At 45.2% G+C, this 13,299-nt stretch overlaps 1 protein-coding gene across 2 annotated transcripts in view; it reads right to left on the bottom strand.

The window, feature by feature from the left end:
* The window catches only part of ARID3B (AT-rich interaction domain 3B), an 83,454-nt gene that overhangs the window by 12,502 nt on the left and 57,653 nt on the right, over positions 1-13,299 (bottom strand). For both annotated transcript variants that reach the window (XM_075345619.1, XM_075345618.1), the window contains exons 5-6: positions 3,591-3,774; positions 1,145-1,389 (exon numbers count right to left, since the gene is read on the bottom strand). In XM_075345619.1, coding sequence (XP_075201734.1) covers positions 1,145-1,389; positions 3,591-3,774 — 429 coding nt within the window. The remainder of the gene's footprint in view (positions 1-1,144; positions 1,390-3,590; positions 3,775-13,299) is intronic.

Below are 13,299 nucleotides of genomic sequence, written 5' to 3' on the forward strand. Positions count from 1 at the left end.
TGTTCAGAGTAAAATATACTCAGTTTATACTCAGTTGCAGTAACAGCCAATGCCAGATTCATGTAGCCTGTGGTAGAGGCAGCATGAAACAGCTAACAGGTTCCCTTTAAAATATAAAAAAAAGTGTCAAAATTATTTAGTCCTCTTTTTGGATAGACAAACATGTTGGTAATGTCTCTATAGTAGAATCATCACAAACCCAGATGTAAAAGGGGTTTAGTCATCTTGTTGGGAAAGTGGAATAGGCCCTGTGCATTCAGTTTCTCCTTTTGTAAAGAACGGATGCAGCAAAAAAACCAAAAAGTACAAAACTGTTTATTCTAAATTTTACCCTATTGAACCTCACTATCCCAACCTATGAGTCCATGGAGTAAAAATGGTGATGCAACCAGACAGAATAAACAAGCCAGATTATGATGTGGAAGATCAAAGGACACACAAACTCGCAGTGGATTCCTTTTATTGGGTATTTGACTGTAAGGATACGCTCCCATGGGGCTCCAGCGAAGCAGATTTCCAGATGGAGAAGCAGTTGTAGTTTACAGCACTAGCATTGTGCTTCATGAGTTAAGAAACGTTCTGCAACGCTGCAGGGAATATTCACAGAGCAGATTGACAGCCACATGCCAATTTATGCTGCAAATATTACAGTGGCTTAACTATGCCATTTTCACAGTAATAACTGCTGTGGTATTTACCACTGTGGATTTTTCTGGACGAGGTTAGCAGTGGAAATGCCCTAATGGGAGTATACCCTCAAAGACAAAAAAAAAATGCTGTATGGTGATAATTTATGATACATCCAGGCTCTAAATCAAGGCTTCTGATGCATTATTTGTCATGAGCAAGAAGAAGACATCATTTGCATGTCACCACCCCACTTCCTAAACTCAAACATTAAGCTCCAGTGCATTTGCATCAGATGTGGTGACATGTAAATCCCTTCGAGTTAGGAGATCCATTTTGTGTCAGTGTGCTACACAGTCTATTCAACATAAAACTATATTTAACTGGAGAAAAGAAAAAAATAAAAAAAAAGATATATATATATATATATATATGACACTGAACCTTTTTAAAACAACATGCAAGAATGAATGAATGAATGCAGAAAGAACAGAACATATCTGCCTGCAGCACTGACCTTTCTTCAGTGGAGTAACTGGTGACATGCGTGATGTTGGGTGCACGCCAAGGATGGGCACTGGAAGTTTCTGAGCTGCCAAGAGAGCAGTGGGCCCTGCTGGAGTTGGGGAGTAGTTAAAAGAGGTAGTGCCATAGCTGGGACGTCTTCCTTCTCTTCGGTTCCCATCTATTGCAGCTTGCAACTCTGCTGGAGAGCTGAGTGATTTCTTCTCACACTCATAGAGATAAAGGTACTTCATGTATCTGACAACATAAACAAAAAAATTAATGCAGGATTATCCTCCTCCGCATCTCACTGGGCACATATTGGGTATAGACATTGGTTCGGATTATTCGGACAGCTGTAAAAATTATTTACTCTTGCTTCTTAATATACGCAGTGACTTTCCGCTGTTTCATTAGAAATTAATCGCCAATGGCGGTATGGTTTTACAGTCATCAACAATAAGTAAGCCATTTAAAATTAATTCCTAATGACATAGCAAAAAGTTGCTGCGATTTATAGGAAGAGGCCGGTTAGTAGCACCCTCTCCCAAAACCCCCAAACTGACAAACTGATGTGGGATAAACATGGTCACCTCCCCCTCTTTCTGGATGTAAATTTAGTCTTGTTAGACAACTAAGGAAGTCTTGAAGACCATGCCCAGTTGGTAACAACACTAGATTTACATACAGAAAAAATGAGGCCCTATCTCAAGAAAAAAAAACACAGGAACCAAATGAAAAATTGGAGATTCGTGACAACATTGGCATTTAAGTAATTAACTTTCATATTTATGGAAAATGACTGGTCTGTAAATGAAGTCAGTGAGAATGTACCGACTTCAGCTAATCAAAATAATAATGTAACACAAGTCTTGTAGCTTAAGAATTTAGAAAATGCTAAATTTAATATGTTATATTCTGCAAATCTTGGCCCACATCTGTGGGGACAGATAATTGGTTATTAACTTGATACAGACGTAGGAGTAAACATGTGGAGACTCAACTAGTGATGAGCAAGTACTAAATATTTGGGTTCGGGTTATTTGTACTGAATATCTAGTACTATTCCAGTATTCGTCACAAATAACGAGCCTAATGCAAGTCAATAGGAAACGCAAGCATTTTTCTGGGAAATTTTAAAAAAAGAAAAAAATGTGGTCGTGTTTCCCGTTGACTTGCATTGATTTGTTAATCATGACGAAAACTGGAATAGTACTAGGTATTCGGTGCACATATCCCAAACATTGAGCATTCGTTCATCACTACTCAACCTACCATATTTTTTGGATTATAAGACGCACTTTTCCTCCCAAAAATTTGGGAGGAAAATGGAGGTGCGTCTTATAAACTGGTTGTGGCTTAACGGAGGTGGGGGCATGCAGTAGAGCGGGATTACAGGATGCATTGTCCTCACTCCACAGCAGTGGCAGGAGTAGGGTGATACAGCGGGCCTTGCAAGGCAGAAACGGGCGGTACAGCAGGTGTCCTGGCAAAGCAGGAGCCATCCCTAGTGACTAAATAGAAGAAGAAATAAATTAAAAAAAAAAAAGCTGTAGGCGGAGCAAGCTTCAAAAGAAATAACGCAGATTCAACACATGCGCAGATTGAGCTCCCGGCTCAATGACGAGTAGAGATCTCATCTGTATACGCGCCGACTTTGACCCATTGATGTACCAGCAGCGGACATAAGGAAAATGGTGCCCGAAGATGGCATGTGCACAGATAAGATCTTGGCTCGCGATTGAGCTCAATCTGCACATGCACCGACTCTGGGCGCCATTTCTTTGAAGCCCGGACCGTCGACTTTTTTTTTTATATTTACAGTCAGTTTTTTGTTAATAGCTTTGGAAAAAAAAAGTCTGAAAACTGTCTAAATACACTTAAAACGGCAGCAAAATGCTAGCAAAAACACTGCAGGATAAAAAAAACCCAAACAATGTTTCCTCAAGTAATTTCTACTTCAAAATCTTGTCTTTTTTTTGCCTGCCTGAGGAAAAGAAAACCGTGAGCATAACTTCACAGGCAGATGCTGCTCATGCAACACAGCCAGCATATGCCTGGTATGAAGCAGTTTCAGCTCCTGAACTGGAATTCATACTTTCCTTAACAACCTATGATGAAAACGTACTTCACCATGCAATAAATAGTTAGGCCTCGCGCACACTGAGTATTGGGCAAGTTTTTACCTCAGTATTTGTAGCCAAAACCAGGGGTGGAACAATCAGAAGAATAGAATAATAGAAACATGTCACCATTGTTGCATTTATCACCCACTCCTTTTTTTTGGCTTCCAAATACTGAGGTAAAAACTCACCAAATACTCAAATGTGTGCATGTGACCTCAAATATTTTGCCAACTTTTTTCCATATTTAAAAAAAAAAAAATAAAATCAGGTAACATGCCCTAAGTGTCCAAGTCTTTGCAGTGCTGACAGGCAGAGGGGTGTCTTGGCACTCACTGTGTACGCAGGGTGAAGGCAGCACTGGTAATGGAGGTTGGTAAATTCAGTCCCTTTGTAATCTCTCTCCAGATTTTCTTATTGATGACCTCGACAAGGCCTCCTTTTTCAGTCACAAGCTTGTACAGCATATACAGGTCCAGCAACTGCTTGGCCATGATGGGTATGCGACTGATTGGGGTGCCTGGTTCAATCAAAGAAGGGAAAGAAAACAACAGCGGTTAGTGTCTAATGCACAAAACACTATTCCGCTATAGGCATTAGTTACTCCACATATCGACATGGAAAGCACATAAATGACATAGTATCACAAATAATATTTATTCACTTATATAGTGCCATTAATGCCACAGCGCTTTACATTCAATGGCAACTCTGCCCCCATCAGGGCTCACAATTTAAAGATATCAGCTGATTAGACTTGATAAGCAGTGTCAGACTATTATAAGATGACTGGCGGCACAGGGGCGCTGCTTAGGCTGGTTTCACACTACGTCTTTTTAACATCCGTTGAAAACGTTATTTTAGCGGAAGTACGGATCCAGTGCAAATGCGTTTTCATTTCAATGCATTTGCAATGGACTCGCGTTAAGATCCGTTCACCTGCGTTTGCCTGCGTTATAGTGCGGATCCGGTGACTTGCAGTTTTTTAACATGTTTCAAAAACGCTACTTGTAGCGTTTTTGAGCTGCGTCAAAATACTGCAAGTCACCGGATCCTGACTAAACAGCACGTGAACGCAGGTGAACGCTGGCGTGCTGATAGACAGGATCCTGCTTTTGTACTGAGCATGCCCAGAAAGTACTGAGCATGCCCAGAACCAGTCTCGCGTGATCTGTCTATCTCTCTACTCCCTCCCTCACCCTCTCTCTCTCTGTCTTTCCCCCTTCCTCCCCTTCCTCTCTCCCCCACCTGAGAGCTGCGGACACTCCTAACCAAGGTAAATATCGGGTAACCACTTCTCTTAGTTACCGATGTTTACGTTGGTTACGCGTGCAGGCAGCCCTGCTCCTAGCAGCTGCAGACACTCGTAACCAAGATAAATATCGGGTATCCAAGGCCGATGTTTACCTTGGTTACCAGCGTCTGCAGCTGTCAGAAGCCTCCTCCCAGTCTAGTTCCCCTCACTCCCGATCACATGACTCCAATGCCCGCCCCTAAACATCCAGTGCAGGATCCTGCAAAATAACAGATGCGTTTGCATACGTTATTTGCTGTAAAAGCAGGATCCGTACTTCCGCTAAAATAACGTTTTCAACGGATGTTAAAAAGACGTAGTGTGAAACCAGCCTTATCTTTTCAGCTAAAAGCCAGCCAAGAAGTGTATGACTTCATACAAAGTTTTATAGTATACACCATATCTTCAATAATGTCACTTGCTGAGTCAGACACCCGATAGTGTTAGTGAATAGATGGCAGCCAATGTACAGGCTTTGTACATGAAAAGCAGATGCTAAACCCCGTGTCTGTTCTGAACATTTCCATCTTTAAATATGCATACTGACATCTGTCACAAAGATCACTCCAGCTTCATTTTATTACTATCTGTAACTATCACATTCTCCCAGTCCCCAGAAGTCCCTTGTGTAATGAACCTATGTGACCCGTGTGACACTAATCATGGGGAGTGTCCTATGACAGTCATCAATCATTGAGGTGGTAGCAAGTCATTCCTGCAGTAAAGATGGAGGGTTGGGGGGAGGGATTCATGGACTCCCTTATGTCTGTTCTGTCCCTCATTATTTCCAGACCTGAGGCTTGTGGGGGAGGTGAGGCTGGGTGACAATCACAGCTGTGGGTTGGCGTCACTAGGAATATCTAGCCTAGTACTCTACACCGTCCATTTAGACATGATATAGGAAGTGGTGAAGACAGGATTTAATACATTACTCAACTTAACTATAGGCAAAAAATAAAATGGACTGTGAGAGGATTGCATTAGCTCTCATCACTGCAAGACGACGCAGACAAACGAGGGCTTAACATGTTGTCTCCATTATGGGATCCCTGGTGATATCTGACAGGAATCACTAGTAATTACAATAGACTGCTCTTTTCCCTTGAGGAGATAAAACTGCACAGGGTTAGAAGTGGCAAAAAAAGCAGACAACTTTCCAAACGTAGAGAAAATGTTGACGTCCGAGATGCCACGGAGAAAATGAGTGACTTGGGGTGATTCAGTCACACATGTGGGGTCTGTGGATGGCGTTACTGCCTGCCAGGACCAATATGTGGGCCTATAACAGGCCTACACAAACCAGAGCCGCACCCAAATGTGGGCCACCTTCCACTCTGTATGCCGGAGAGAATAGTGCTTTACCATCATGTCTCTATTGCTCTGGCAAGTAGAAGAAAATACACGACAATCCCACTGTACATCAATAGAGGCTTAGGGCATGTTCACACATGATGTTTTTGCAGCATTTCTTTGGACTAAAAAGAAGCTGTGCTTTACAGTACTAACAAAAGCGACGAGCTTCCAAAAATTGCATGCAGTTTGTCTTTTCCTAACAGTTTTTTTTAAGTCTCAAGAACATAAAATTCTTCCAAATTTTTGGAGTGTTTTTTTACTGATGGATAATAAACTGCAAAAACGCAACAAAAACATTTGTGCTGCATTTGTGGTGAATAAAACTAACTTTATTGACATGTGATGTAGACAAATCACAAATGTAATCGCCTGAAAGGAAGATTAGCATTTATGCAAATCAATGAAGGCCATTAAATTTGCTCGGACGGACGGGGAATGTGTAGGTGTATATATACATAAAAACTTAGGTTGAAGAAAAGACTTGGGTCCATCCACTTCACCCTTTCTTCACATTACTCATTATTTGTTTGTAAATTATCTATACCACAAAATGCCATATTTGCTGAGCAAAGTATCAAGTCTTTTTTTTTTAAGCTGTTATAGCCACTACTATCTCTTGTTTAGCTGCTTGAATCTACTGTAAGGGTCCCGTTACACATAGCTACATACCAGCGATCCCACCAGCAATCCGACCTGGCAGGGATCGCTGGAACGTCGCTACATGGTCGCTGTTGAGCTGTCAATCAGGCAGATCTCCACAGCGACAATCGACCAGTGACCCGTGTACCGACGGCTCCCTGCACACTCAGAACTGGCGCTCGTTGGGTCTCCCACCGTCAAACGTCAATGCGTGATGCACAGCGGGAGACCAACGAGCAAAAAATGGTTGATTTTTGTGTCATGATCAGCGTTCTCACAGCAGGGGCCCACTCGCTGCTGCTTGCCACACACCGCGATATCACTGGCGAGGTCGCTGATACGTCACAAAATCTGTGACATTTCAGCGATCTCGCTAACGATCGCACCATGTGTGACGGGGACTTTACTCGTAATGCGTGTCCTGCAGTCTTTAGTATTGTCTTTGTAAGGAATAAGTCATGTGCCAGGCCTTTGTATTGACCGCACATGTATTTATACATATAAATTAGATCTCCTCTGAGACGTCTTTATTCTAAGCTAAACAAATTTTATTTTTTCAACCTCTCATCACGAGACATCCATCCATTACTTGAAATAATCTAGTTGCCGTTTAACTGTCTAACTTCCGAATATCCTGTTTAACCCCGTTAAGGACCGGGCGATTTTTCATTTTTGAAGTTTAATTTTTTGCTCCCATTAGTCTGAACCATAACATTTTTATTTTTTTGTTGACGTACCAGTGTGAGGGCTTGTTTTCTTTTTTTTTTTGCACAATGAGTTGTACTTTTGAAAGACACCATTCACTTTTTCATATGATGTAATGATAAGCAGGGTAATAAATCCAAGTATTGCGGAATAGCAAAAGTATGACATTCTGCAATTGTTTTTTATTTACAGCAATCATTTTACCATAAAACTGCTTTAATAGTATGATTCTTCAAGTCAGTACAATTTCGTAGACACCAACCATGTATAGTTTGTTTCATATAAGTTGTGAAAAAAAACATTCCAACATTTTTGATGTGTTTTTCTTGGTACGCATTTTACCGATCAGATTATTTTATACTTTGATAGATCAGACAATTACAAATGCAGTGATACACCTATTTGGGCATTTTTTTTTCTTAATGTGGTAAAATTTTGTAAAGCAATTTTTTTCTACTTCACACTGTACAGCATTGCTGTAAATAGAAGAAATCAGTCTCCTATGAACGCCGGCCACGAGCTTGCTTTCACAGGAGCACTATGATGACAGACATAGGGGCCATCAGCTGACCCCTGGATGTCATGACATCTCGAGTCCCAGGATCACAACGATAATGGCTTAGAACTGTGCACCCCACTGCCAGCACGCGTTAAATACCGCTGTCAGAGATTGACAGATTTAACAGTGGCTGTTAACGGCAGATAAAGCCTGAATGGTTCATCCTCCATCAACAGGGAAAAATGTGGGCTTAGCGCGCGAGTCCACATCAAAAGGCAGGGAAACTACTCATTGTTAAGGGGTTAAAATGTGGATCCCACATTCTAGATATGGCTATATATTATATATTTATTTTTTTTGTTTTGGGGTAGGGAAGTTATAAAAAATTAGGTATGTAGATGAAAAATCTGCACAGTTTATAAGATGATCATAATTAAACTACCGTATTTTCCAGCATATAAGACAACTTTTTAACCCCTGAAAATCTTCTCAAAAGTCGGGGCAGTCCTATACGCCAGGTGTCTTCTAATAGGGCGTATGATAGCCCTGCCTGTCTCAAAAACTATCAGAGTGGTAGCGCATCCCTCTGGCCCGCCCTTGTATCCTTCTCTGCCTCTAAGGCACAGACTCCTCCGTGATCGCGTCCGTTGCACGGGGCTGGAGTAATGAAAAACACCAATAAATCATACCGTATTAATCACAAAAATATTTATTAATGTTACATTAAAAAGAAATCATTAACTGTATGTCACTGAACAATGCAGGTCTAAATCATCGCAAGGGAATACGTGAACAAGGTAACAGGAAAAGGTAGAACAATTATAACACTGTTGCAAAGGTGATACAGTTAGGTGTAAGTCATTGATCTCATGATCATCCACCACATACTCTTAACCACCTAATTGTGCTGCATATGTCTATATGGGTTTTTGGAATTGCTTGAAATTACCAAATGGCATTATAATTGTTCTACCTTTTCCTGTTACCCGGTTGACATATGTGACTACTCCCTTGTGATTATTTGCTCCTATGGGTTCTGATGGCTCCCCTCATGGTTTTTCTCCTGATTTAGACCTGCATTGTTCAGTGACAGACATATAATTATTTCTTTTTACTGTAAAATTAATATTTTTGTGAATTTATGCGCTATTGGTGTTTTTGGTTAGATTTTTTTGTGATATTTTGATAATGGAGTATAACAGGGTTAATGAGGCATCAAATTTGCAAATGCTTTTACAAACTAAAATCAGATGGGAAAACATACAGAAAGAAAATAGTCAATGGTGTAAATAGGTCCTAATGAGTAAAATTGTTTTCTAATTGCAAAAAAAAACTTCACCAAAACAAACCCATCATGACATCCTGATGAAAAAAATGGGTAGTATGTAGAATATATGCTTCAAAATAAAAACGCGAAGCAGGAAAAATTTTGTGGATCTTATTCCAACACCGCAGCTCTAATTTGCCCTCATATGGATTTCCTCCACCCTTTACTGTTGGTCATATAATGATATAATAATACCTAGAGGATTAGTATACGTGGTGAACTTCACTAGCTACATCATTGCACTGACTCAGTGTTTTACAATATACCTTTTTCAATTTCCGGGAAGGAAATCAAAGCTTAGATGCATATCACACCCAACAGGAGCTAATGGGTTCATTAATCACATCCAAATGACAGATTCCACCCCCTATCTTTAACTCGCCAAACCCTGCTGGCTTCATATGGCATCTCCCCTCCCCCAAGCACAAACAGCTTCCTCAATAAATGATAGTGACAGGTCCTTCAAGGCTTATCAGATTTCAAGATCTGTTCAGGAGGGAGGGGGAAGCAGTAGTAGCAGAGTGGGCAACCAGCTAAATTAGGAGGTCAATAAACATCTAAAAAGGACGAGTCCATTTTCTGAGAGCCATCAGACAGTTTCAGTCACGTCACTACAGAATGTGAAAAAAGCTGTAAATAAAAACGTATCTTAACATTTACCAACAAGGGAATCAATTAAATAAAAAGTGACGTGAATGCTGCAGTTTCATATCGGCTACAAAAACTGGGATACACCACTTAACCCCTTCACCCCCGGTCAATTTTCTGTTTTTTCCTCCTCTACTTAAAAGCTTTTATTTATTCTTAAAAATTAAGATCCTGTACATATGTGGTGCACCGAGAAAGTGCTGGGAAGCCCACTGGGGCATGTAATAAGCTGTTGGCTGGGCTTTACATGTGTGCGACTAGTGCCCCATGCATCTGTGTAATTCTTAAACTGGGTAATCACCCCCTCCATTGGCTGGTAGGATGTGACTGGCTGTTTTGTCACTATTTTCACTTGTGTTACCTCCTTTAGTTAAGGGGGGCTGTTGCATCCTGTCTGTGCATTTGTTTCTATGACCTTGGCTGGTAAATACCACTGCCTTTTAGGGCTGGTTCACACTAAGCGACAGCGACAACGAGGTCGCTGTTACGTCACCATTTTTTGTGACGTAACAGCGACCTTGTAAGTCGCTGTTATGATCGCTGCTTAGCTGTCAAACACAGCAGCCGAAGCAGCGATCATAACCGCGAGAGCAGGGAGCCGCGCACACTGCTTAGCGCTGGCTCCTTGCTCTCCTAGCTACAGTACACATCGGGTTAATTAACCCGATGTGTACTGCAGCTACATGTGCAGAGAGCAGGGAGCCGCGCACACTGCTTAGCGCTGCTCCTTGCTCTCCTAGCTACAGTACACATCGGGTTAATTAACCCGATGTGTACTGCAGCTACATGTGCAGAGAGCAGGGAGCCGCGCACACTGCTTAGCGCTGCTCCTTGCTCTCCTAGCTACAGTACACATCGGGTTAATTAACCCGATGTGTACTGCAGCTACATGTGCAGAGAGCAGGGAGCCGCGCACACTGCTTAGCGCTGCTCCTTGCTCTCCTAGCTACAGTACACATCGGGTTAATTAACCCGATGTGTACTGCAGCTACATGTGCAGAGAGCCGGAGCCAGCAGCACAGGCAGCGTGAGAGCTGCGGAGGCTGGTAACTAAGGTAAATATCGGGTAACCACCTTGGTTACCCGATGTTTACCCTGGTTACAGCTTACCACAGCTGCCAGATGCCGGCTCCTGCTCCCTGCTCGCTTCATTTCGTCGCTCTCTCGCTGTCACACACAGCGATCTGTGTGTCACAGCGGGAGAGCGGCTTTGAAGAAAACAAACCAGGGCTGTGTGTAACGAGCAGCGATCTCGCAGCAGGGGCCAGATCGCTGCTCAGTGTCACACACAGCGAGATCGCTAATGAGGTCACTGTTGCGTCACCAAAACTGTGACTCAGCAGCGATTTCGGTAGCGATCTCGCTATGTGTGAAGCACCCCTTAGCAAAGTTTAATGTAATTGAATTGTCTTGTTTGTTTCTTTAATTTCTTATTTTTCTGTCAGTATTGCAGTATGTGGGCTTGTTTCTTGCGGGACAAGTTGTACGTTTGCATGACCGCCATTCATTTTACCGTATAGTGTACTGGAAAACTAGGAAAAAAATTCCAAGTGTTTAAATTGCAAAAAAACCAAACCAAAAAACAAAAAAGTGCAATACACAAATTGTTTTTTGTTTTTTTATTTACAATGTTCACTATATGGTAAAACGGACATAGCAATATAATTCCCCAGGTCAGTATGAAGTACTTGGGTACCAAACCTGTATAGTTTTATGAGGTTTTTGGGGGTTTTTTTAACCCCTTAACGACCTTGGACGTACTGAGTACGTCATGGTGACATGGTGCTAAACGACCCATGACGTACTCAGTACGTCCTGGCGAAATCGCGGTCACGGAGCCCCGGGGAGTGAAATTTGTTTACTTAAACGGTAGATTCGGGAAGGAGGGGACCTCTGCCTGACCTCAGGAGGGGTGGTGCCTCCTCCCCGAACCTACAGAGGCTGTGATTGGCTGACAAACGCCGCTCAGCCAATTACAGTCACTGTAATGTGTCAGCCATTGAAAATGGCTGACACATTGAAATTCAGCCATAATCAGTGCTGCTGTAGCACTGATGACTGGCTGGAGCTGGGTGAACTTTGTTTCACCCGCCCCCAGCTCTGATTGGAGAGACCGGCCTTGTGACCGATCTCTCCCAATCACTGTGGATCTTGTGCCGCTACCCTCAGCTTCACTCCGTCCGTGAAAGCTGATGAGAGCGGTCGCTGTAGGTGCCCATCGGTAAGTTATAGCCCCCCACCCACCCCGATCCACCGCTGCTCCCCGCCGATCCACCGCTGCTGCCCGCCGATCCACCGCTGCTGCCCGCCGATCCACCGCTGCTGCCCGCCGATTCACCGCTGCTGCCCGCCACGCCGCTGTTCCCGCCGCTGTCCCTGCCCGCCACGCCGCTATTCCCGCCGCTGTCCCTGCCCGCCACGCCGCTATTCCCGCCGCTGTCCCTGCCCGCCACGCCGCTATTCCCGCCGCTGTCCCTGCCCGCCACGCCGCTATTCCCACCACTGTCCCTGCCCGCCACGCCGCTATTCCCGCCGCTGTCCCTGCCCGCCACGCCGCTATTCCCGCCGCTGTCCCTGCCCGCCACGCCGCTATTCCCGCCGCTGTCCCTGCCCGCCACGCCGCTATTCCCGCCGCTGTCCCTGCCCGCCACGCCGCTATTCCCGCCGCTGTCCCTGCCCGCCACGCCGCTATTCCCGCCACTGTCCCTGCCCGCCACGCCGCTATTCCCGCCACTGTCCCTGCCCGCCACGCCGCTTTACACGCCGCTGTCCCCTTTCAGTCGCACCCACCTTTTTCAGCCGCCGCTGCACCCGATCGGCTGCCGCCTTCCATGTGCTGATTCCCCTCCATGTGCTGATTCCCCTCCATGTGCTGATTCCCCTCCATGTGCTGCCTCCTCTCCCCCCTCCCTCCATGTGCTGCCTCCTCTCCCCCCCTCCCTCCATGTGCTGCCTCCTCTCCCCCCCTCCCTCCATGTGCTGCCTCCTCTCCCCCCCTCCCTCCATGTGCTGCCTCCTCTCCCCCCTCCCTCCATGTGCTGCCTCCTCGCTCCCCTCCCTCCATGTGCTGCCTCCTCTCTCCCCTCCCTCCATGTGCTGCCTCCTCTCCCCCCTCCCTCCATGTGCTGCCTCCTCTCCCCCCCTCCCTCCCTCCCTCCATGTGCTGCCTCCTCTCCCCCCCTCCCTCCCTCCCTCCATGTGCTGCCTCCTCTCCCCCCCTCCCTCCCTCCCTCCATGTGCTGCCTCCTCTCCCCCCCTCCCTCCCTCCCTCCATGTGCTGCCTCCTCTCCCCCCCTCCCTCCATGTGCTGCCTCCTCTCCCCCCCTCCCTCCATGTGCTGCCTCCTCTCCCCCCCTCCCTCCATGTGCTGCCTCCTCTCCCCCCCTCCCTCCATGTGCTGCCTCCTCTCCCCCCCTCCCTCCCTCCCTCCATGTGCTGCCTCCTCTCCCCCCCCCCTCCCTCCCTCCATGTGCTGCCTCCTCTCCCCCCCTCCCTCCCTCCCTCCATGTGCTGCCTCCTCTCCCCCCCTCCCTCCCTCCCTCCATGTGCTGCCTCCTCTCCCCCCCTCCCTCCCTCCATG

Source organism: Anomaloglossus baeobatrachus, chromosome 4, assembly GCF_048569485.1.
Source record: "Anomaloglossus baeobatrachus isolate aAnoBae1 chromosome 4, aAnoBae1.hap1, whole genome shotgun sequence".
Taxonomy (NCBI): domain Eukaryota; kingdom Metazoa; phylum Chordata; class Amphibia; order Anura; family Aromobatidae; genus Anomaloglossus; species Anomaloglossus baeobatrachus.